Source organism: Eurytemora carolleeae, unplaced genomic scaffold (assembly GCF_000591075.1).
Source record: "Eurytemora carolleeae unplaced genomic scaffold, Eaff_2.0 scaffold27, whole genome shotgun sequence".
In the NCBI taxonomy this organism is placed as follows: domain Eukaryota; kingdom Metazoa; phylum Arthropoda; class Copepoda; order Calanoida; family Temoridae; genus Eurytemora; species Eurytemora carolleeae.
Genome location: NW_019396259.1, coordinates 87,414 through 113,731, shown reverse-complemented (window position 1 = coordinate 113,731; position 26,318 = coordinate 87,414). Strand labels below are relative to the sequence as shown.

General features: G+C 31.6%; 1 protein-coding gene and 1 long non-coding RNA gene across 2 annotated transcripts; one reads left to right on the top strand and one right to left on the bottom strand.

Annotated features, from left to right (window-relative positions):
• Nucleotides 1-83: 83 nt before the first annotated feature.
• Nucleotides 84-4,112, top strand: LOC111699557 (uncharacterized). Its single transcript, XR_002764775.1, has 3 exons — nt 84-141; nt 1,506-1,603; nt 3,734-4,112. It is a non-coding gene; the product is annotated as an uncharacterized LOC111699557 (long non-coding RNA).
• Nucleotides 4,113-12,113: 8,001 nt separating this feature from the next.
• LOC111699539 (glutathione hydrolase 1 proenzyme) lies at nt 12,114-25,378 on the bottom strand. The gene is made up of 15 exons (XM_023470239.1): nt 25,259-25,378; nt 25,009-25,046; nt 22,589-22,722; nt 22,105-22,170; nt 20,921-21,037; nt 20,431-20,503; nt 20,254-20,348; nt 19,570-19,610; nt 18,440-18,543; nt 17,822-17,922; nt 16,031-16,104; nt 14,806-14,896; nt 14,023-14,094; nt 13,188-13,259; nt 12,114-12,309 (listed from the first exon to the last, which is right to left on the bottom strand). The coding sequence occupies exons 1-15, from the start codon at nt 25,338-25,340 to the stop codon at nt 12,129-12,131; spliced, it is 1,341 nt and encodes a 446-aa protein (XP_023326007.1). The 5' UTR covers nt 25,341-25,378; the 3' UTR covers nt 12,114-12,128.
• Between the last annotated feature and the right edge of the window lie 940 nt (nt 25,379-26,318).

Here is a 26,318-nt window from a genome sequence, read left to right as displayed (position 1 = left end):
TATTCTAACAGTCGTCTTCATATTCTACAGTTTTATGACTCCCACTGCATATTTACATAATATCTGTGAATTGTCTATGTTTAGGGAACTACCAAAAGGAAACGTAGATCTTTAGAAGATGAAGAATTAGAAGAAACAACTGTAAATCATTTTTATTATTACAACTTTTACAATTATCCGCACGCTAAACTAAAAATGTTTCAAAACCAGCTTATGTTTTCTGCAAACAAAAATGAAATCTGTAATAGAATAAAAAGTATTTTTCGTTCAAACAAAAAAAATCGAAGTCGAGATACAAAAAATCTAAACCAATTGGAAAATAGTAATTGCTCTTTTTCTTCATCATTTTGAAATTGCTTTAATCCATAACCAGCTTGGGAATCCATGGTTATTCCCACCGTTCACTCGCGCTAATTACGATTTTAGCTATTTTTCCCTATAAAAAATGACCCACTAAGCTTAGAATCTCAAACCAAGAAAATTTTTGTGGTTCTCCCGAGTTCCCCAATAAAACGGCAAATCGGTCCCGGGGTTTATGAGTTATGATCGGACATACAAACAGGGAATACAACTTTACATATATAGATGCATCAGTTCATAGCTGTAAATACTCTTATAGCTGTAATTCAAATGCATATTTGCATATATAAATATAATATATACTTTTAAAACACTACTTTTGATTCTAAAAAAAGTTTGTTTTAATAATAATTACTTTATTGAAGGAAATCATGTTATTTGATTTGATTAGAAATCATTTGACACATCCATAAGATTTAAAGTTATCGTAATAATATTCTTCATATGTATTGTTAATTTTAAGCTAAAATATGTTTTACAATATAAATCATATCATTTAGCAAATTTCGTTATTTTAAACAGTCTTAGGCGTATGCTTTCATAATTTATTTCAAGTCAGAATATTTTATTATTATTTTTCTATTCTAATTTTTTCTAATCATTTGGTTGTGTTGCATGTTGCAAAGATATTACAGTATGATCAAGTACTACTGCAGCAAAGTTTGACTAAAATTAAGAAATACATTATTTGTATTCAGTACAAAATAGAAGAAGAAAAACTAAACATTAACTTTATCTGATCTCTATTCCTGCAGGTTCCATCTTGATGAGCTGATCGTTACTGATGTGCTTGGCAAATTCCTCAGAGCTGAAAACTTTAGAATAGGATATTTTTAATCCCATTCCCAATCGGTTAATTAATCTGGAGATTAAGAACAAGAGGAAAACAAGCATTATTTAATCTTGAGATTAAGAAAAAGAAGAGATCAAGCATTGATTTCGATATCCACCATTCTAAAGTTGTTAGCTCTGATGAATTTTGCATTGTAAAATAATGTTTTTTTTACATAAATCAAAAAGCTGAACTTGCGAATTTTTACAACATTTTAGTGGATTTCTGAAGGCAAACCTTGCTGCAGTAATACTTGTTCATACTATAGGATTAAAATTAGAATTGGAGTTTCCTGTATCTTCTTATTTTACAGGCTTCGGAGTCAGAATTTCCCTTATCTTCTGTTCTTGACGGAGACAATGTTGCCAGGGTTCTCCGTCAGCTGGCTAGCACTGCGGAGCATTATAAAAGGTAAATAAACTGTCAACTTTTCATCTAAAAATGAGTTGGAGCAACGGAGCTTGATTCAGTATAGCTCGATTCTTTGTATGGTGTTGATCAAACACATTTGTTAGGTATAATGTCAGGAAAGTTAATTGCGGTCGCGTATTCTCTGCGAAGACAACTATCGATTTTAGTTTTTACTTAAAACAGCATGATACAAATTAACATAGAAGTCTAGAGAAGCTTTCATTAAAAAAGCTTCTCTTTGATTAATTGTAAACCTGTAATTCGATACAAGCTTGTAAATAATCAAAACTAAAATAAAAAAGTCGTCTTTATTGTATTGATATATAATCACCTACCACTGCAGAAAAATGTAGGGAAGCATAGCATGATTTTTAGTAGCATAAAAGGAATTAGAGTAGCATAAATATGTATTACTAGGCTTTTAGAGCGCTTCGCGCCCATCTTCTATTTCATCTTTTAGTAGTGCCTTTTTCTGTGAGCATCTTCTCTTTGTTCAGTATAAAAAAAGTTTGCGGATTTCAAATATTTTTTCGCACATTTTCAAAATATTACAAAAATGAAAAACTTTTAAACACACGTTTTTTAATTTTGATCGTTCATAAACTTTCCCTGGGGTCACCAAAGGTCGCACGCAAAATTTGGGCCCGATCAGTTCAACCGATTTGACGTTTATTGGATACAAACAAACAAACACCCAGACAGACAGAAACAAGCAAAGTATCTTTATAGACTAGGCTTTTAGGCTGCTTCGCGTCCATCTTCTATTTCAATTGTGAACATGTTCTCTTTGTGTGCATGGAAAAAAGAGAGTTCATTAATTAAAAAGAAACTTTGTGGATTTTCAAAATTTTCGAAAAATTAATGAACATTAAATTTTGTTGGAGGCAAATCATTGAAAATTCAATCATCCATAAATCTTCCCTAGGCTCACGTGAGGTCCCACAAAAAATTTGGGCCCGATCGGTGCTGCCGTTTTGACGTTTATTGGATACAAAAAAAAAACAGACATGGACATTGGACAAACATAGTATATATAGATAGTAGCTTAAATGGCATACAGGGTGTCCCACGAAACATGACAATAGGAAGACGACTTGAAAGTCGTCTTTGGTATTTGAATTTATTTTTGACATTTAGTCTTCTATCTACTTTAACATGCATGATTCTGGAAACAATTATCACATAATTCTCCTAGCCCTGGCATTTCCAAAAAGTGGTCTGCGTTTTTTGTGCTTTCAATATTACCGGAGATATAAAGTGTTTGGTTCAGATTTCAATTTTGTTAAATAAAAGCAAAATTGTCGAAATCTGAACGAAATTCTTCATATCTCGGGCAATATTGAAAGCACACAAAAGGCAGACCACATTTTGGAAATGGCAGGACAAGGGAAATTTTGTGATTATTATCTCTAGAAATTTACTTCTAAAATTAAGTTGACAAATAAACGCAGCAAATTATATCAAAAATCAAGACGACATTCAAGTCGTCCTGCATACTGTCATGTTTCGTGGGACACCCTGTATCATAATTTAAAGAATAAACAGTTGGTGAATAGTTTAGAATGTCTTCTTCCATAATTTGTTTAGTTGTTTGATACCATATGGGAGTCATGTTGAAGTAAAATTGGGTTGAAAGTAAAATATGTTTTAGAAAATTTTTTTTAACAAAATAAAACCACAAAAGTTTATGAAAGACGACTTTCATAAGTATTTACCAACTGGCATGATTTGTGAGACACCCTGTCGAATAATGAAGAGAAGCAAAAATATGTATAATATGTACTAGTAAAGATTAATTAAAAGAATCATACAATATTTTAGAGATGCATACATATTAAATATATACAATTAGGTTCAAACATAAAGAGAAGACATTGGAAAAATTTATAAAATGTCGTATTCTGACAATGGAATGCTGCATATATTTAGTTTTTTAAATAAATAATCATATGGAGCTCCTTAAAACACTGTTTCTGCATATTCATGGCTATTTATTTATTTATTTAATTACTGAGATTTACGTAAAATAGTATATAACCCATGGACAAATTGTCAAGACGACATTTCATAAATTCTTTTAATGACTAAAAATCTCTGGGGTAAACTGTATTATAGTCTATTTTTGTTCAGGTTAACTGATGAGCTTTAAAGAAAACTTTTTTATATAAAAATAATTTTATAAATGTGAGCAGTGTGACAGTGCCAATAATTAGTCAAAAAAATGGAGGAAGATGGGAGAAACTAAAATCTGGAAACATTATGAATGACTGAAATCTTTATTATTTTATGCACGATTACGTTAAATATTATTAATATTGTCAGAGGTCAGGAAAAGGCCTAATCCAAAGACTTAGGGTCATACAAATCGTTGAGATAAAACAATTGTTTCGATTTCCATGATTTCAGGTAGATATAAAGCGATTATAATTTTATACTACAGAGCTGAAAACTTTTGAATGGGATATCCTTAATCCTGATCGGATAATTAATCTGGAGATTAAAAATGAGAGGAGAACAAGCAATATTTAATCTGGAGATTAAGAAAAAGAGTGGATTAAGCATTAATCCCGATATCCACCATTCTAAAGTTTTCAGCTCAGTATGCATAGACAACATTTTTCAAACCCCTCAAAAGACTTGGGGGGTCGTTATTTGGGGCCCGGCCTCTTCCCCTGTTTTTAGTAATTCAACTTTTTTTATAATTTTCAAATACATCCCACCCCCCTCCTTTTAAAAATATGATAATTTGCAAGTTATAAGAAGAAAAGCTATAATTATGCTACTTGATCAGCTTTCTAACATCTAATGTAATGTTTTGATACAAAAAGTTCAACCTACGATCTCAGATAATAAAGTTTATATTGTTACTGTATTTTTTTGTGTAAGTCTATTTAGATTTTTATTATTTTGTAAAATTCTTATCTTATTTAGTTTTTTACATGTTTATCTTATTTTTACATGTTTATCTTATTTTGTTTATTTGTGAGATCTTAATTTGTGCAAATGAATTTTTCTTATTTTTTAACACATTTAAGAGATATCGTTTATATGTTTATCTTATTTTGTAAAATATTTCTTTATTTTCTGTAATGTTTATCTTAATTTTAGAATGTTTCTTACATTTTTGAGAATTTTTGTCTTATTTTGTTAAATGTTTCTTCATTTGTGTTTATGTTTATCTTAATTTGTGAACATTTTTTAATCATATTTTTAAACATTTTTTAATCATTTTGTGAACATTTTTTAATCATATTTGTGAACATTTTTGAATCATATTTGTGAACATTTTTGAATCATATTTGTGAACATTTTTAATCATATCTTTGAACATTTTTTAATCATACTGTTTAAATGTATGGGTTTCTTTAGCATACAACGTGTAATTCTTGAATCATTACAAAACACCCCTATCTATGTGTCTTTTTTCAGCTCTATTACAAATTCATTTTTTTAATTTCAATTTCATTTTCTCTCGTTGTATTTATTTGTCATGCTATTTACAAATCTGGTGAGCATGAAAATGAATCCTTTTTATCAAGTTTAAATTATTAGTTTTCACTCCGTTACTTTCATTCATTCAACCCCCCACCCCCTCCACTAACACGATAAATTTGACCGTATTAATCTGATTGGTAAACCATAGCATCCCCCCCCCCCCCCCTCATTTGCAAATATGAAGCCATATTACCCCACCTCCCCCCCTGTGCAAATTTCAAACCATGGTATTCATTGTATGGTTCCAATTGACTGAGTAAGTCCTTTGCATGGATTTTTGAAATGCATAGAGAATAGAATATATATTGGAGGGGAATTTACTAGAAAAAAGTGTAAAACGGCCATTTTGTTGTACTGTTTCCATACTGCAGGTGTACTTCACATATTTATGTTATATAACCTTTTGGGCCCTGGAATATCATTTTATAGAAAATCTAAAATTATTGTTAAAAGAAAACCAAATTATGAAATAGGCTGGTTTCATAATTGACCAATGATCATTTCACATAGACTCTATGCCTTCCACTTTACAAACGATGATTTTCCGTTATAACTATAAATCAAATGATGTTTTTTATTCACCTAATTGATTATAAAGTTTATTTAACAGTTTAAAAAATTCGAAATTGAAATGAATAGTCTAGGGAACATACTGCATTAATGTACTCTACTGCATATAATTTGTGAACATTTACATGATTTGTACACTTTGAACTCCCTTTCAGGCTGAAAGGGACTGAAAAACTTCATACCGAGAGATTCTTTAAATTCCACTCTAATATGTATTCTATTCTCTATGTTGAAATGTCGTCTTTCTACTTATTATCAATTTGTACAAATATCATGCTTTGGTATATCTTTAATATATTTTGGACCAAATTACGTCCGACACAATATCTGAGTCACAATTCAAAGTCACAACTATGTCTAAGACTCATTCTAAGTCACAATGCTAAGAAAAAATTCTTAATTTGGAGACATGCTTATGCCTGAGACACATGCTAAGTCACAATTAAGACAAAACCATACTTTTTAGACCAAATTATGTCTGAGAAGCTTTCCAAGTCACAATTTTGTCAAAGACTTATTCCAATGCACAACTATATGGCTAAGACTCATTCTAAGTCACCATTTAAAGATAAACCCATAAGACATGATTATGTCTAAGATACAATGCATGTTTGAATGTGTGAAAAACCAAAGCCACAGTTGACCCGGAATTCTATTTTAAATTCAAGCCAATAGTTTACCTTTATCATCTAAATTTAGACCTACTTACAGACAGTCATTGACTTTCAACATTTTATAGCCTTTTGGAAAGCCTTTAACAAAAGAAGGCAAAAACAAAAGATATTTTGCGTAGATTTTTGCACAGAATCCTTTAGAGGGAATTTTCACAATTTTAGTTTTTCTTTAATACACATTTAGGTTTTGCAAATTTTGCAATTATTTTTGCATATTTGAACTCGCTGCAGGTCAAGGGCTTTTCAAAAATGTATAATTTTTCATATTTCACGAAATTTTTGTTTTTTGCACACTTTTTGCTAACTAACTAGTTTTCGCAAAAAATAGTTTTTTCAAATTTGCAATTTTTTCTTCAAATAATTCAAGCAAAACCCAAGGGCTTACCAAAAATGTATCAAATGTTTTGATTTGTATCATAAAGAAGGTCACCAAGGGGGGGCAGTCTATTTTGGATAAACCAGACGTAAGTCGGAATAGGGTTAAAAAGCCGCATTAAAATAATATATGACAGTTTTAATTAATTGAGACCTATACTGGGCGTGTAGGTGAAAGTGTCTCGCAATCAGATAGCTTTATCAAGCCAAGTGTACGAGGGAGGAGGTTTAGTGCTGCAATGAGCCCCGCAAAATGACCATTGTAGCCTTATAATACCTAGAATGTCCTCCAAGCCCCACAAGACCATATCCGTGCCTCTGCTATTCTGTGTTAGGAGGCTCCAGAGGTCATTTCGCGGGGCTCATGGCGAATTTGTACCCCCCTTCCTCAGTGTGCACATTCTAAATTAAAAATATTGATATAATGTTGTATCAGGAAAAACTAAAAATAAAATCTTTAACCTTCATCGTTAAGAAGAAATTCTAACGTTGGGTTCGCCCTTTCGAAATATCACAGCATCAGGTTGCAAAGATTTAGGGATTAGAATATCGAGTAATCAGTTCTTTTAACCAACCTTCCAATTTGTGCGGCAATATATGGATAAGAGAAATATCAAATTTATGAGAACCAAGTGTAGCAAACTGCACGCAAGTAAATAATGAAATATTTAACTATCTAAGAGAGTCACTGACTCCTCACCACAATCTAAAATTTTCTAATTCTTATATTTTAATAACCTGATGCCGTTGACCTTTGATAATCCGATTAAACAGAGCCAAAGTTTGAAAGTGGAAATTGATTATCTTTAAAGCTTGGTATCTCAATATCTAATGTGGGCATTTTTACATTTGAGGATACATGCTTTATCCATCAAGTAAAGTTCTTTCTCCAGGGTATGATCATCACAGGATATCAAAGAGAAGTTAAAATAATCTGTAGATCAGCAGAAGATGGAATTAAATCACTATTAAAGGGGGTGTTCGTGAAAAATGAAAGGGGGTATAGGCTTTCGGCGAATAATAATCGCTTTTGATCGCTACTAATCTTACTTCTATCTATTGCGTCTATAAGGAGAAAATTGTTAAAAAAGGCTTATACTAAAGAACGTAGCGTCCATACAAATTCAGAAAATTGAAATAGACGACTCGGATCGTAAAAAAAATCAATTTAATTTCAAACAAATCATTCAGATATTTAAGCCTATAGTAATCGATTATTTTTCGACGCATTCATATATAGTTAATATTTCATAATATTTTTTATTCGTTATGTATAAGATACACTTAAAACGCCGAAATAGTTGGCCGCTAGATGTCTCTGCTCTCGATGCTTTGAATGATTTCACGTGTACCTTGAGTCGTACTATTATAAAGGCGTTTGTTTTTAAAAACCATCTTATCAAGGTCAGACTAGAAAACAAACAAGATAAGAAAAACCGGGCGGAGGACTTTTTCTTTACAGGGTATCCAATAAATATTAGATTTTATAATTTCTTCTTTTTTTGGTCGCGAATGCAGGGTAAAAGTTATAAGGCGTATTCTGACCTTTTGTTATGTATGATGATGTACGTGTGAGTATTCAGAACCAAGCAATAGAGATTACGATGGCGGCAGAATCCATCTATATATCTATTGATTCAAATCTTAGGGATCCATTTGTAAATTAGTGGTAAATACTGTAAACCGCAATTCTTTTTCCTAAACTAAAACAAGGGTGTCTGAATCTATGTAAAGACAAGTATACACCCCATTTGTACATTTGTACATCGGAATGTCTGTTATGCACTGAAATCTAGACTACTCTGAAACTTAATCATCAAATTTTTTAGACATCCTCGATTACAAAAATCTTCTTTCTTTAATTTTCAGATAAAGAATGGGGTGGGGGGAAACTTTATAATTTTTAAATGACAGGAAAATGTTTCTTCATGAATTGAAGATCACCTGAAATTACGACTACAGTCCCTTTAATGTTACCTTAATTATGAAGTAATAATAATAGAAAACAACTTTTACAAATCACAAGAAACGGAATATATTCGAAGGAACTGAACACGTGTCACTAACTCTAATATTTTGATTCTCATCTTATTGCAACCTGCTGCCATTCAAGCTTAAGTTGTATTTAGAAATATAATCAAAGTTTGCAAAGATATAAGTTCTTTTCATAATTGAATAAGTATTTATATTTTAGCTATTTACAAAATAAAGCGAGTTCTCTGTGAATATTGATTATTTAGACATAATAACTGTGCTTGGTTTTTATCAGGCTTATACATAAACATAAACATAAACATAAACATAACATAAACATAAACATAAACATAAACATAAACATAAACATAAACATAAACATAAACATAAACATAAACATAACATAAACATAACATAAACATAAACACAAAAAATTCGTGAACATACACATAAAACTAATCATATCTCTTAAATCTTTTATCAACAGTTAAATAAGGAAAATCTGTGAGGTAATTGTTGTTGTTGTAAAGAAACATTAAAAAGCTAAAATACATGAGAAGGAGAAGTGCGAAGCTCCCGGAAGCCTAGTAATTAATGTATTATGCAGAATTTGGAAGAAAAAAATACAGCTGACCGAACATAATAAATTCAACAAATCCTCATGAATATTTGTCTCAGTGATTTAGGATTTGAACCATTGGTAAGGAGTTCAGCGACCTCTCTCCAAATAATTAAATTTGGTTATTCTTTGCAAAATTATCGCTTTAAATTTAAAAACTCCGTGTAAATTCAAATTCGATACAACCGTATTTACTATTTTCAAATATTTTTTGGTGAAAAAAGTAATTTACAATTGTGGAATATTCCTGGAGAATAAAGCTCTAGATGCATTGTTCTTAAAGCCCTTGAATTATTGGGCTTAGAGGAGTAGCAGAAATAAACAGGTTTATAAAGAGAGGAGGTGGTGGGGGGGGGGGAATCTGACAGTTTGTCTTCGTCTTTCAACTACTCTACACTGACCACATCCTTTGGTTTTTTCAAAACTTGAAATTCATTGAAAAAATTTAATCTAGTTTTCTGTCGAGAAAATGATTCGTTAGTTTCAGTTTCTAAAGATATCCTTGTGTTTAGAGTTGTTATTACAAACTAGAACAAGTAGTTAAAAAGATGTCGGGTACCCTCCGACCATTTTTTAATTATCTGATTAAATATCTCAGATCAATGTAAAAGTCATCTGATAAATATTCGATATCTCCGATGTATATATCTTAACCCTATCTCTGCTGGGGTACTTGAAAACCAGGATATATATACTCTAAATCCCATGTTTGATGTCTCCAAATATGACAAATGATACATCATTGGAAAGCTCTTGTGCTCTACTTTTAGAATCTGCAAAAAAAATTGCAAATTTGCAAAAAAAAAATTTTATCGCAAAATCAAGTTTATAGTAAAAATGTTTGCAAAAAAAATTTGTCCAAAAAATGAAAAATTATACATTTTTAAAAATCCTTGACCATACCATTTTAAATATGCAAAAATATTTGCAAAATTTAAAATAACCTAATTTTTAATCAAGAAAAACTAAAAATGTGCAAATTTCCTTTGACAGATTGTTTGTAAAAAATTTGCAAAAGTCAGAAAATTTCAACAGCCTCAGACCAATTTCTCTTTGAGTTATGTAAAAAAAACTACAGCAGGAATAAGGTTAATTTTTCCAATAGATTCAGCTATTTGATAGTTACAGATTACTCATGTCAAGGATGAAACTCCAGAGATGACTGTTAGAATTGTGTTCAGTCTTATTTCTATAATATCTATAATCTGCGCTCTAACAATTTGTCTTCAAAAAAATATTCCATTAAAATATGTATATTATACGCGTGGTAAAACTCTAAATAATTTTACCTTTACACGTCATATTTACAGATTTTCAGGTCTTAAAAGGCCTGATCCTTGGTAAGTAACCTTCAGCTAAGTTCTCCCATTAGTATCTAACTTATTCGATGATTATCTAAAATATTCGATGATTATCTAACATATTCGATGATTATCTAACATATTCGATGATTATCTAACATATTCGATGATTATCTAACATATTCGATGATTATCTAACATATTCGATGATTATCTAACATATTCGATGATTATCTAACATATTCGATGATTATCTAACATATTCGATGATTATCTAACATATTCGATGATTATCTAACATATTCGATGATTATCTAACATATTTGATGATTATCTATCATATTCGATGATTATCTAACATCTAATGATTATCGTCCAGGTTTTTAAGGTATTCTAAAAAAGCTTTCTTTTGATGATGCAAGGGTGTAATGCAAGGACAGTTAATTGCGGCCGTGTATACTCTGCGTACACATTGAAACCAGTTCTCTTTGGGCGGAATTTGTAAACAAGAATAGATGCATCAGTGTTTGTTTAGCATCCGAGGAGGTTAAAAGCATTACATTTTGATAATTTTGATAATTAACATAATAGTTTCCTATGACCAGAATATTTCATTATTATTAATGTGAAAGATGGATCCCATGTCAGGCTTTGACATCCGTCTTGTGTTTACATTACCGCCCAGATACAGTACACTGCAGTACACAGTGTTACTCACAAGAGATGAGAGTTCAGCGACGATTGTACGAGATTTATTCTGTCTGTTTCCTTACATTTATGATTCTCTAGAACTTGAAATTTTTTTCTTTCTTTTCCAAATTATTAAATAAGCCATAAAAAGACTTTCTTTGGAGACAGAAGACTTAATCTAACCTTGGATTTATTAAATTTAAAGAATTTTAGGTCGTCTTTAGAGTCTCATGCATTGGAATCATCAAATTTATTAGAATTTTATGTCGTCTTTACAGTCTCATTTATTGGAATCATCAAATTTAAAGAATTTTAGGTCATCTTTAGAGTTTCATCCATTGGAATCATCAAATTTAAAGAATTTTAGGTCGTCTTTGAAGTCTCATCCATTGGAATCATCAAATTTAAAGAATTTTAGGTCGTATTTACAGTCTCATCCATTGGAATCATCAAATTTAAAGAATTTTAGGTCGTCTTTACAGTCTCATCCATTGGAATCATCAAATTTAAAGAATTTTAGGTCGTCTTTACAGTCTCATCCATTGGAATCATCAAATTTAAAGAATTTTAGGTCGTCTTTACAGTCTAATCCATTGTGGGAAGCCCTGTATGTAACCAAGCTTTTAATAAATATATATAGTCAAAATGAAGCGGATTAACTTTAAAGTAAAAAGAAGACTTGAATATCGACTTTCATTTGCGGTATTATTTTGTCATTCTCATAGTAGAAATATAAACACGTAATTCTTAATTTCTGTAGAATTTTAAAGGCATAAAAGGGCTGACCACATTTATTTTATGTCAGAGAACTAGGGGCCAAACAAAATTTACAACTTATCATGTTTTTGCATTAATATGCAAATATCTATTCTTATCGTACCATGCTGTGTTCCCTTGATTTTTACAAAATTGTTTTCTTTGGCAAATTCCGAATAAAAATAACAGTTTACCTCAACATTATAGAAATCTGCTCCATAGTGTTCAGGGCTGTCAAACGTTTTCTCATCACTTTAATTCAACATAAATATTCTTCTTAAAATATTAAGAACTAAATGTTTTCTTGCTTTGTAATAACAACCCATTCTGTACGTTTTTATAATCGTTCAAATAAAAATTGATTTCGTTTGTTTTCAAAATTTTTCTTCCTTTTCCATCTATTTCGTTCTTTTTCTCAGTGAACAATAGTTTAGTAAAATCGTTCGTTTAGTAAAAAATTATAGTTTTTTTCAGAACTCACAAATTTCGTTCGTTCACAAATTTTGCCCATCTCTACTAACATAAACGTTATACAATGTGTATATTTAAAAAAGTCTGTCATAGCATACAGAGATATTTTAATGTATCTCTTCGTTAATGCCTCTTCTCTTCCACAGACTACTTGACAATCCCCTACCTCCCAATCAACTCCCTACCTGTATTGTACCATCCCCAACCATAATTTGATGTGCGTATCCAATTACATCAATTATCGTTAACTTACAAACTGTAACGTAAATTGTGATTGCTTATTTATGCTTTCTAGTTGAATAAAAATATGAAATATTAAACCAGAAAGTTCTGGAATAGGTACACGGCTTTCAGACTCAAGTTTGGACTTTAAATAACCAAGACACATCAATTAATTGTGCAGTGCAAACAGGCTCATTTCATAAGCTAGTAGTAAAACGTTTTCACAGTTTTCTTAAGGACGAAATTTAAACAAGATAACGTTTTTTGATTTTGTTATAAAGCAAATCGTTTTATCGGTGTAGTTTGAAATCAAATTATTTAGTACAATTTGTCTAATGTACACTGCAGAATTGCCATGTTTTATCTTATTTTCACTTTTTGAAATTACACCTTGGTCAGACAGTCGTCTTTATTTTCCACCGTTAAGAAGAAAGTCCCTAATTTTGTTCACTGTATCTATAATCCAGGATTCAGAAGTCAGGTTTGAAACCACACCTTGCACTAAATCTCTAAACAAAACAAATATATGCGATAATCAAATTAAATCAAATCAAATCAGGCTTTTAACCCTATTACTGCTGGGGGAGGGGGGGGGTCAATTTGAAAGAAAAAGCGTAAAAATGATGTCTATTATGTCAAATTGTCTTTGAAAGTCATCGTTTTCTGGGATAAAGACCAAACCAGCCCCCCCTCACAAGTCCTGGGCAGGGCATTGCCCCCCCTCCCCCTGCTTATCTACTTTTAGGTTAAGTTTAATAGTTTTCAAAGTAATAAATAAGATGATATTGAAAAAAACATCATAACTCTTTTTTTTATTTGTTTACGTTACAAGCATTTTTAGATTGTAAAAACTTTTATGTAATATCCAATCGTTTTCTATCAATACTTATTTCTTTCCTTTGCAGGTAAGGTAAAATATAAACAAAATAGAAAATAAAAACAAACTGTTCTTTTATAATTAAAACATCATTTCAGCATTGAGAAATAAAAATATTAATATCCTTTGTTCTTACAATATGGATTTAAATTAATTTTAATTTCGTCTAAAATAAACCACAGTTTCTTGGTTACCCATGAAGACTAAGATTGTAAGTACAACCTAAAAATCTTTAAATCTGGAATTCCAAGGTAAAATTAAGTATTCCTACATCAAATACAATCTTTTAATAACTTATATGTTGATTATAACGAAACAAGTTTACGATTGCAGATTGTGTCTCTAAAGTCTCATACATTGTGGATAAACAATATGCTTCCTTTGAACAATCTAACCTGACATCAGCGGACTGCCAATCTCCGAGCATTGTACGCTTGGCGTACGCAAACTTGCATGCCTCAACAAACCTGGCAAAATACGCATTTTTAAATTAATTTTTTCATTTTAGAAATGTGACTCAGTGGGAAAAAAACGTTCTATGAACTTAAATCACATTAAATTAAGCTGGGTAGGTCACACAGACGTACAGGGTGTCACATTAAACATAGGAATTCAGTGACGACTTTCTTATCGTGTTTGATCCAAGCGGGTTTTTTCATTTATTTACAATTATTGCAGTATTTCAGCTTAAACATCTGATATCGAAAACAACTGGTCATGACATTTTCAAAGTGTAGTCTGCCATTTTTGTATTTTCAAAATTGACGGAGATATTGCAAAATTTGTACGAATTTCAATTTATTTAACAAAATCAAAATTTTCTTAAAATCTAATATCTAATATCTACTAATATCTAATCTAATATCTAATATCTTCGTCAAAGACGACTTTCAAGTCGTCTCTGAATTCCCATGTTTATTGGGATATGATAGGTCAGGACTGAAACAAGTCTTATCAGGTAATCAAAGTTTAAAGTTGGCCGACATAGGATAAGGTCGGGCGGGTACATGCCACACTTACTAAGACTGGCGCAAGGGAGTCGGTCACAGTTGTCACAGTCAAAATGAAGTTTAGTTTAGTCGCTGAACCTGAAGTTTCCCCCTCCGGTATCATAAGTGAAACATATATTTTGAGAATTCAAATATATAAATTAAATTAAGTAAAAAGATACTAATTACCTATGCCAAAGAAGAGGATCTCCTCTATCTAATGGGTTTGGTTTGTATGCCCCAGCTATGCCCAAAATAGCCGCCATTACCGAACCGCTTCCTAAACAAGACGATAAATTCAAAATGGCTACCAATATTTGAACATGCTACTTCAATCACAAAAACAAATTCAAAATGGCCGCCAATATTTGACCATGGTACTTCAATAACAAAAACAAATTGAAAATACTCGCTATTATTGGACCATACTACTTCACTCACAAACAAAAAAAATCAAAATATCAAGTATCGGACCATATGCTTTTTCAATTACAAAAACAAATTTAAATTGCCTGCCATTTCTAGAACATGCCTTTTTTATGGATCCATGCTTCCTTTTAAATACAACAACAAATTTAATGTATCCAAATTCATCATGGCGCAGGTTCGAAGGGTAACAAAACAAGGAAACAACTTTTGGTTAGCTAAATAAACAATACAATACAAAACAAGAATCGTTTTTTTTTTCTATATCTCTATATAAGTCAGCTTATATAAAGATGGGCATTGATTTATTGTTAGTTTTAAACATAAAAAGGAATTTCACATTTAAAAAGGTCCACAAATCTGAAATTCGTTTTAAAAATTGTTTTTTCTCTTAGTTTGCTTTTATTACATCGTCCAAAATTTTGGTTTTTCATAAAGACACTGTCAGAATGATCTATTAAAATAATTCTACCAATCGCGTTCATCTTTCCTTTAAGCCTTAATGATAAAAATGATAAACAAAAGTTTAAGACATTTTGTAATGTGCAATAATTGCAATAAGTGCATAAGCTTTCAGTGGTAATAACACGCCAACTTTCAGTTTATAAGATGCATTTTGAGTTGAACAATGTTCCAATTGTTCCCAAATGCAAATTGTAAAAGCTTAAAAAATACTGCATTTAAAAGGAAGAGAATGGCGGGTTTCCTCCACCCCCCCCCCCATAAAGATTTAGAGTGATCTACACGTACATATATAAAAAGTTATCAGACTAATAATGTGTTAGAAATAATGACCACTTTTTTAACCTGGAGGGGGGGGGAGTTATTTTACCTGGAGAGGGGAAAGTTTATTTTACCTGGAGATGGGGAAGTTTTGTTTACCTGGAGAGGGGAAAGTTTATTTTACCTGGAGAGGGGAAAGTTTATTTTACCTGGAGATGGGGAAGTTTTGTTTACCTGGAGGGAGGGGGGGGAGAGTTTTTTTTACCTGGAGGGGGGGAAGATAAAATTGTAAACTCTGTCCCTGGTATTTTTGCTGTAACAGGTGCTTCCCAGGATACTCTAACAAATATAAAGTACAAGAAAAAATGTCTTTGTTCACAAAACATGGGTATAAGGGGTCAAACAGCAATTTACAGCAATTTTCGTTTGATAACGGAACCAGGAAATACGAATAAAGAGAAGGGAAATGGCACTGGTCTGGTATTAGAAAGCCAGTCGCAATGCTTTGCAGCCGAGTTCCTTATCACACACGCACACTTTTTGGTACAGACACACAACATGACTACAGTCAAGGAAATTGCAGAACAATGTCGTCAATTATAATTAAGCTTGAAAAATGAATCAAATTATATTCTTCGCATGAAAACTTATTTTTAAGTAAACAATTAACAATAAACATATGTCTCTCCAAGACTGGACAAATTTCCACAGGGTGGGCTACGTAGGCCTTAATTGACCCAGCACGACATGCTACGTTTTTACGATAGGTTTTTAGTGTGCCATCTCACGGCCACTTGTTGAATATAATACCCATTCAGGGGTTAAGTTTTACAACTTTTAAAGAATTACTCCAATTTTAAACATGAAACATAACATTTATGAATTCAGTCTTGTTTTGAAGATTTTGTGTTTCGTATCCAAAGGATATCCTTAAATATCTCTGAATACAAATATTTGCTGCTTGATCGTGTACGGTACTTGTACACAATAGAACATGCTGTGGAAAATGTTGCATATTAGCTGATAATCGATCTCTGTAGTCTGTAACTCTCTTATCTCAGCCCTGAACGGAACGTTTACCATACTATATACTTAAACAAATCACTACTTTGGTGCGTACTGCAGATCACTGAAGTAGCCACCGAACGTTTTGGATGACCAGAGCCCGAAATTTGAAAGAGTATGGTTGAAGGAAACTACCGAGTTTCATTTTTGGGGGGGCCTTAATATTTGTGTAGATTTTGATTTAAGAGATTCGAAAAAAGATTGAGAATATGAAGAAACTAAATAAAATAATAGTTTATCACACAAATATTGATATCCACAAAACTGCCTAACCTCATTCGTGAAACCCGAATTTAAAAACTGGTTTTCATAACGATACCCTGTCTTGGACTCAGAGACCTGGGTTTCACGAAAAGGGTTTGGTAGTTTTGTGGGTATCAATATTTTTGTTATGAAATATCATTTCATTTAGTTTCTTCATATTCTCCATTTTTTCAAATCTCTTAATTCTTAATTCTTAATAATATGCACTGTACACATTACTCTGATCGCCAGCGTTTTGTGGCCGGCTCAATGATAGTCTTACAGTGGTAGGGTAACGCCAGGTCATTTTAAGCACTCATCTGCGAATACGGGGGCTTGGAGACCATTTTTAGGGGCTCATGACGGCCCTGCACCCCCTCCCTCATCATAACCAGGCCGAAGTGAACCCATTGTATCAAATATTTTAAACAAGTTGTAAATGCAGAGAACAATAGCTTAATAAATATTAATATGTCAAACCTTCTTTAAACTTTTAAGAGGAATTCAAAGGAACATAATTATAGGTTTAAAGGGTACCGTTGTAAATCCTGCATTTTCTGTTAATGTATGAAACTATGGATGGGTAACAGAACTTTCTTAAATCCTAATTATATTGCATATAGTGGTCGACGTTCATATTAATATTACAATGATGAAAACGTTCCTTTCAACCTTTGATTTCTAGTTCAAAAATGAAATAGAAAGTCGTCCTCATTGTATTGACATAAACGCCGACGACTGTACTAACCTGTAATTTTTCATATCCTCCATTGTAATGATTCCTCCTGATTTCTGAATATCATCAACTAGTTTCTTTGCAATATCTCCTTTATAGAACTCATCACCACCCTTAATTAGTCGGTTTAAAGGGACTGTTAATTCATAGAGACCATTCATGTAAAGATAGAAATGTCCATTTTACAACTGTATCCACCTAACTATGACCCAGAATGTGGAAGATAACGTCGTTTTTCTGACTCGAAAATAAATAGTTTAAATTAACAAAAATATTTATATCTAACTGATACTTTATCAGACAAAAATATTAATATCTAACTGATACTTTATCAGACAAAAATATTTATATCTAACTGATACTTTATCAGACAAAAATATTTATATCTAACTGATTTTACGTTTTTGATCAAACCTTTAAATTATAAATATTGTTTTCTTTGTTTTGTTTTCGAAGTATGAAGACAATAACGAAGAATGATTTTTGGGCTTGCAAAATTTATTTTAAAAGTAACAACTTTGATTTAAGCATTGAAACTTTAGGTTATTTTTAACAAATTCTTAACAAAGACGATTTAGAATTCGTCTCTTAATTTCCATGCTTATCGGGACACCCTGTATACCCCTGTACCTTCTGTGCAATTTGTTCCAGTGTGTGCGCAAGTAATGGATGTTTATAAACGTCTCCTTCTTGAAGAATATTCCCATCTGAATTTAGAAAGACCGATCTCATTCCTGGGTAAGCATCATCAATATTGGAAATGAGCCCACCCTAGGTTTGTGCATTACACAGATTTACACAAGCTACGATCACTAAAACTACAAGTTTAAAGATTGCAGGGAACCCTAGCTGAATGTAATAAAAAAGGCAGATGAAATTTCTCACAGTCGTTTTTAAATTCAAAGTCCATTCTTTGAGAGTAGCGTTGTTCAAGGTTATAATGCAAGAAAAGTTAATTGCAGTTGCGTATTTTCTGCGTACATATTGAAACCATGTTCTCTCTGGGTGATATTTGTAAAAAAGAATGAGTGAATCAGTGTTCGTTCAGTATCCAAGGAGGTTAAAAGCATTAAATTTTGTTCATTTTGATAATGCACTTAATAGTTTCCTAGTACCAGAATATTTCATTAATGTTTTATGTGAGATTCGTCTTGTGTTTACATTACCGCCCAGATACAGTACACTGCAGTACAGAAGATGCGTTAATATGTTAAAACAAATTGTTAAATATAAATCTACCTTATTTCATGAATATGTTAAAACAAATTTTTATATATCAATCTACCACCTTATTTCATGAATATGTTAAAACAAAATGTTATAAATCAATCTACCTTATTTCATGAATATGTTAAAACAAAATTGTTATAAATCAATCTACCTTATTTCATGAATATGTTAAAACGAAATTGTTATAAATCTATCTACCTTTTTTCATGTATATGTTAAAACAAAATCTTTTTAAATCAAGCTACCTTATTTCATGAATATGTTAAAACAAAATTGTTATATATCAATCTACCTTATTTTCACGAATATGTTGAAGCACAAATTAAAAAATCAAGGTCATTAATAACATATTTATTTAAGTTTTTTCGGTGAGTTTTAGAAGTCAAACACATTCAATTTTTTAATTGATTACAGTTAAACATGTGAGTTTTTAATTTTCTTTTTTAAAAATCATAATTTGTTTAAATTTTGCACAAACTTTGGTGGGCTGGGTTATGAAGAAAAAAAATAAAAATTAATAAAGCTTATTCCTGGGTCTTCCTTCCAGCTTGATTTCGTTATATTCATTGCACTAAATAATACAAAGGAATTGAGTTTAAGCGACAACTCCACAACTCAAATTTGGTATTCCTAAATATTTGAAACCTGATGGTGTAAACTATTTTTGTTCTTACAGAATTAATAGTTTGAGAAATATCAAAGGTCAACGACTTTGGGTTGCAAACATATATGGATTAGAAATCAGAGTTTGTGGCAAAAACTCAATTCCTTTATCAGAAGTTAGAATTTATACGATGTGAATCTGAGGATTAAGCATTGATCCCCCATCTTCTGAAGAATTTTATTTTAATCCTCTGTTCGATATCACACAGTTTTTATACCCTGCAAGGATAACTTGGATTGTGAGCTCAGGCATTGATCATCAAATTTCAAATTGCCCATATCAAGATAAAGTGTTAAATATTAACGACATTCAACACAAAACTAATACATATCAAACGGTTAATAAGTGCAAAAAAAGCGTTTTAATGTCAGTCCTAAAATATTTTTATGTATTCACAATATGCAAATCAGGGAAATCTGGAATTTTGATCTTGGTATTTTTCAAAATAAACGAATAAAAAACGCTTGGACAGATAAATGATAAAAATGATGACAAGCTCATTCAGAAAATATGCTATTTGCCTGAAAAAGTGAAATGTTTTTAAACATACTTAGCTGCATGAGCACTAATGGTGATCCCGTTCCTGCAAAGATTTATGGACGGCTGAATCAAATCAGACCAAGGAATGTTAGGGTTGCCAAGCCTCTTAAAAATAATGCAAAATTATAGAATTTTTCAAAATGATGAAAATTATTTGCAAAATTGATTTAAAAAAATGTTGTAACACCTGTTTTGCTTCCCATAGACCCATAACCTCCCCCGGTACCCCAGCTGCAAGAGGACCCAGCAAACTACTCGTTCTAGAAAAAGATTTTTCAGGAACAATGTCTACCAGTTACAGACATCTCTAGTTAAAAGATGAAACAAAAACAATATTTATCCATATTATAATTCTAGATACTCAAATCAAAGGAACGGGCTCCTTACCCACGGAAAGAAAGATTAAGCCCCNAGATAGATAGATAGATAGATAGATAGATAGATAGATAGATAGATAGATAGATAGATAGATAGATAGATAGATAGATAGATAGATAGATAGATAGATAGATAGATAGATAGATAGATAGATAGATAGATAGATAGATAGATAGATAGATAGATAGATAGATAGATAGATAGAAAGATAGATAGGTAGATAGATAGATAGATAGATAGATAGATAGATAGATAGATAGATAGATAGATAGATAGATAGATATTACCCAAAATGATACCTAATGGTCATAATGAACCCTCCTCCAATGCCCATACTCTGTGAAGTTACAACTCCGTTGCAAAAAAGAGTAGCTACGGCTGCATCAACTGCATTCCCCCCTCGTTCCAATATATTCCTGAACAAAAACATAATTAATTCATTAATGAAATATTACCCCTTTTTATGAAAATACTCTCATTGTTTTCAGAAATGTAAAGGAATTAGGCTATTGTGAGCATTTAATTCTGTATACTAAAATAAAACAAACAAAAAATTCATAAATTAAAAAGAATAATTTTGTGGATGTTAAAAATTTACTGACAAACGAGTTTTGTTGGAGGCTAGTTTTTAAAAATTTTTGTCATTCATAAATCTTCCTTTGAGTCAGTTGAGGTCCAATACAAAATTTTGGCCCGATCGGTTCTGCAGTTTTGACGTTTATTGGATACAAAAAACAAAACAAAAAAAAACAAGACAAGAAATATATAAAGATTGAACAAACTATGATTTTATATCCCCCATATATCTGCCCAACAAAAATTGACCGATCAGAACAGGGTTAAATTTCATTTCAAACTATGTTTTCTGTGAGCTCAAATAATCATAGTTAAAAATTCATGGGTTTCCTCCATTAGGTTACAAAGATATAGGGATTATAAATTTTGAGTTTGAGGCAAAGACTTAAGTCCTTTACGAAGATTTTTGTAAAACAAAAATTCTTGCAAAGGTTATGGTGGTAAAATAAAACTAATTTTGGCCACAAGTTATTCTGCTGCGCTAACTTACGTTGTTGATAATAATTGTGAAATAATTGAGTATTTTTGTCAATACATATATATAAATATACTTGGTATATTTGTCTGTCTTGTTCGTGTGTTTGTAACCAAAACACGTTAAAACGGATGAACCATAGGGCCATCTTTTGTTGTAACATACATGACCCCATGAAAAGGGTTATGGACATGGTTAAAGAAAAATCTGCGAAATACAATTATTAAAAATAAAAATGTCAGCATGAGGGCAATGGGAACTATGTACACGTTGACTAAACAGATCTTTTAGTAATTTAAAAGGTTATGATCAAAAATGATTTTGAATTTTTAGCATTAAAAATTATATCTTAAAGTACATTTTAAAAAAATTAACTTTAAGACCAAGATTTATTTTTGAGCTAACAATAGACATTTTGAAATGATTACATACCTTCCAACTGTTGAACATTCTAATGAGTCAACTGCAACAGCTGCCAACTTATATTTTTTCATTAAACTAAACGATCACATTTTCCAGTATAAATATTTAGACTGTCACTAGCTTTACTTTTAATCTGTGTTTCAAATATTTGTTTTTACAGAATCAAATTTTTAAAGAAAATTCCAAGGGAATGATTCATTATAAAGACATTATTGGAAAGGTACTTTACCAAGCAACATCTTCCCAAGTCAGTCCTAGGCTTACCATATGGCCCCCTCCCCTAACAGCATGCGCCTCACCATTGCATCCTGCAACATCTCAGCAGGCATAACCTTACTATGGGAAGATCAGTTTGAAAATCGAAAATTTGAAAATTTGCCACTTGGGAAATTGTCCCAATGGAACACCATTTCTGCCTAATAACTTTGCAATGATGTAAAAATTAGGAAAAGCAATCAGGTTCCCTCTCAGAATACTTGAAAAATGCTAGTTCCTGGACGAAGGAGCTGGGAGAACAGCAGGATCTATACTATGCTCATCAATAGTAGCATCACCAGCATCAGTTGAAAGCTGTATGGGATGAGGGATGGAATAGTCATCACAGTTTCCTGATAGTTCACAACCGACCTAACAACTCACAGCGGTCAAAACGGCATATGAATAGAGGCCATTTAGAACTAATCTGCTCAGAATCCAGAATTGCTGTAAATGCTAAAACTACTCAGTCTAGCATAATTCTTTTAAAATTAAATATTTTTTATTTTCGTAAGGATAATCATTCTAACAAAAATTTAAGAATCACAATAGTTTATGTTCACGAAATTTTTTTTCATTATTTATATTGAGCTATATTACATAGAAATTTGTACAGTTAGCAAGGCTCGAGAATTAGAGAATAGACAATGAGGAGCAGAGACTTGTAAAATATAAGCTTAAGAATTAAAGGCAACGTATTCCACGTTTCAAAATAAAATTATTCTCAATTATCAACACCATTGTTGGAGTAATTCAATTGACCAAAAGAGATCATACTAATACTTGATCTGTATTGACAACGATCTGTAGTAAATAGTTTGACGGAAAGTAAAAAGTAGCATACTTCTAGTGCTCGAATATTGTATGTTATGCAATTGCTGAATGCCAGTACTAACAGGTCTGGTGTAATTGTACTACATTTATTTTATATAAATAATTGCTGAATGTTGTAACTATACAGGTCCAAACTACAATAGGTCGCAACGAAGATTTTTAGACTCTCTGTACAGCTTTATTCTTACGTCACAAGTGTCAACAGTTTTATGTGTCCAACAAGAATATTAATAATTGTGATATTAAAGTGCGTTTTTTACAATGAAATAAGTACAATTTTGCATTCTCTATTTTTTGTTTTTAAATTTTTTTTTTTAAATCTTGGAAAACATATGTTTTCTTCAAGGAGTATAGAATAGAAGTGAGATACAACTGACACGGCCTGCCCTAACATGATTATATATGCTTTGCAGACAGTACTACATTTTAATAAGACATTGTGGCGGAAGACGATCTGAGTCTGAGCCGGATACAGAGACGCGGCAAGAGGATCTAGAAAATTCTGCCACGTGATCTCGATATTTATGTATTTCAATATTTTAAAGTTAAAATTTAGTTTTGTCAGTTAAATAAAGTACTCTATATTAAACCAGGCGTTGTTAAAACGAGCGTAACTAAAACATATGCTTTCCCTAATTGTCTGATTTAAAAATACTGCGTACATTATTAAGAATAGGTTATTGTATACATTACACAGGGAAAAATGTAGGCTGAATAAAGCAAAATAAACATATTTATTGGGGATGCAAAAATATTGGCAATACAAACATATTATTTAATCATATAATAAATCTGTTTTATTTGACATGGTATAGTATAAAAAAAGATTTAAGAATTAAGATATTTGAAAACAATTTTAAGTACATTTATTGCTTCTAGGTAATGATAATTAACAAGTGTAATAAAGGAGAGGAAGATGAGTAGGTTTTCACTGGTTCTAGGATCCGACGCTACTGATTTGCGAATTTTATAATCCTCTTTCAGGGATTTTATCCTCTATAGACGACCTTTAAAAATATTTTTCAATTGGAGTTCTATCTGGAAAGCATGTATAAATCATATGGTAGGGCGGGCCGGGTCGATCCCTTCTCCATCATATTCCATACTCCTTGGTTGTCTTCCTTGTTATATTTGACACTTGTGATGTCATGTTTAATTGGTCCAATTCTCTGTTGCTTCCTATTGTGTACTTGATAATCTATTTGAACAGGTCTAAGGTAATTGTGCTACACATGTATCTATTGGATGCTCTCTAGAGTGTAAATAAATGTAACCAATACTACACGTTACTAAACTTCAGTAGGACTTAAATGCTGACTTGATCAGTGTAAAGTGGATAAACCAAGAAAAGGGTGCAATGCAAGGAAAGTTAATTGGGGTTGTGTATACTCTGCGTACACATTGAAACCAGTTCTCTTTGGGCGGAATTTGTAAACAAGAAAAGATGCATCAGTGTTCGTTTAGTATCCGAGGAGGTTAAAAGCATTAAATTTTGATAATTTTGATAATTCACATAATAGTTTCCTATAACCAGAATATTTCATAGGTTTTTTTTTTAATGTGAAAGATGGGTCCCATGTCAGACTGTAACATCCGTCTTGTGTTTACATTACCGCCCAGAGACAGTACACTGCAGTACAAAAGATGTGTACACTTCTGAAATAACTTTCCTTGCATTACATCCTTGGCTTGTGCAAAGCTAGAGATATTATTTTATTGATAACATTCAAGCGGTAGTTAAACTTGCATTCCTCTTAAACTTAATCTTTACAAATGAGCTTTTTTAAACTGCTCTCAACTATGAGTTTGACCCGGTGAGCTTTCCTGACTTATCTTCTGTGAAAAGACTCCAACACAAATTCCTGAAACATTAAACTGATTCCGAACTACAAATCTCTGTAAAGGGAAAGGGAGAAATTATGCTCAGCATGAAAAATCGGTTTTCTCCCCCCTAGAAGAGTTAAGAAGGGGGCGCAATTGTTAAATATGTCAGATTCAAGGGGAATCAAATTAGTTTCAATGGAAGAGGGGGGCACTTCCCCTTTGCCCCCTCTTTGTACTTGTATTTCTTTACCTGCAACAATGCCTGCTGCGCATACTGCCGCAATCAACGAGATAAGTAGAGTTCGCGCCCATTTTGGAACTCCACTCTCCATCTTGTACCAAGCAGATCTGAAACCATGTACACTGTACAGGATTCAAACCAGTACACAGACTGACATAAAATTTGTACCAACCGTTAAAATTAAATTATAACTTAATAACGTAATATTTCTAACTGAAACTATTCCCTTGTTTAGACTGATTCAGAGATTTTAGTTTACTTTATAATATGACTGAAGACATGTGACTACATTATTATAATAATAATATTACGATGTAATATTACGTTTTGTTGTTTTTGCATGTACAATTTAAATCTAATATGTTTTCAATGATAACTCATATATATTGTTTTACAGCTATTAAGAAGAACAAATATGTTTTGAATTTTGTATGTGTAACCGGAGAATAATCTCATATTTATAAACAAGATAAGAAGTAAAGAAGGGACGAGGTCACAAAGTCAGACCTGTAATATCACATAAATTTGACCTTATTCTCTGATCTAGTACTTTATGTAAAGCGTTGTCACTTTATTTTTGCAGATCGGCAACATTAAACGTATTAATGGGAATGAGTTGATTTATTTAGTGTACCATTCCGTTTTACTGGACATGGCTTGTATATGTGAAGATATATAAACTTTGTCTTCTGTCTTTATCTTTTACTAGACATTGCAATTTTAAATAATGAAATAGATAATCCACAGAATAGAGTGTTTGTTTTTAATCTTTGTGAAGAAATAATCTCAAGAACTGACGAGGGTCAACCCAGACCGAAATATTTTCCATAAATGTGGAACTAACATCTACTTTTTTACTCTGCAGAGGTTTGTTCCATCACCATCACCGAGTTTTTAAATGTACAAAACATGTTATACACTTATACAGGTAAACAAGAAGACAATATATTTGACAAAAAAAGAGTGCTGAGCATTTTTTCAATAAAAATATTATAAGAAATGAAGAAAAAAAGTAAATTTTCCAAATCAAAGTTAGATGGAAACATCATATATGGCAGCAAGGACGGAT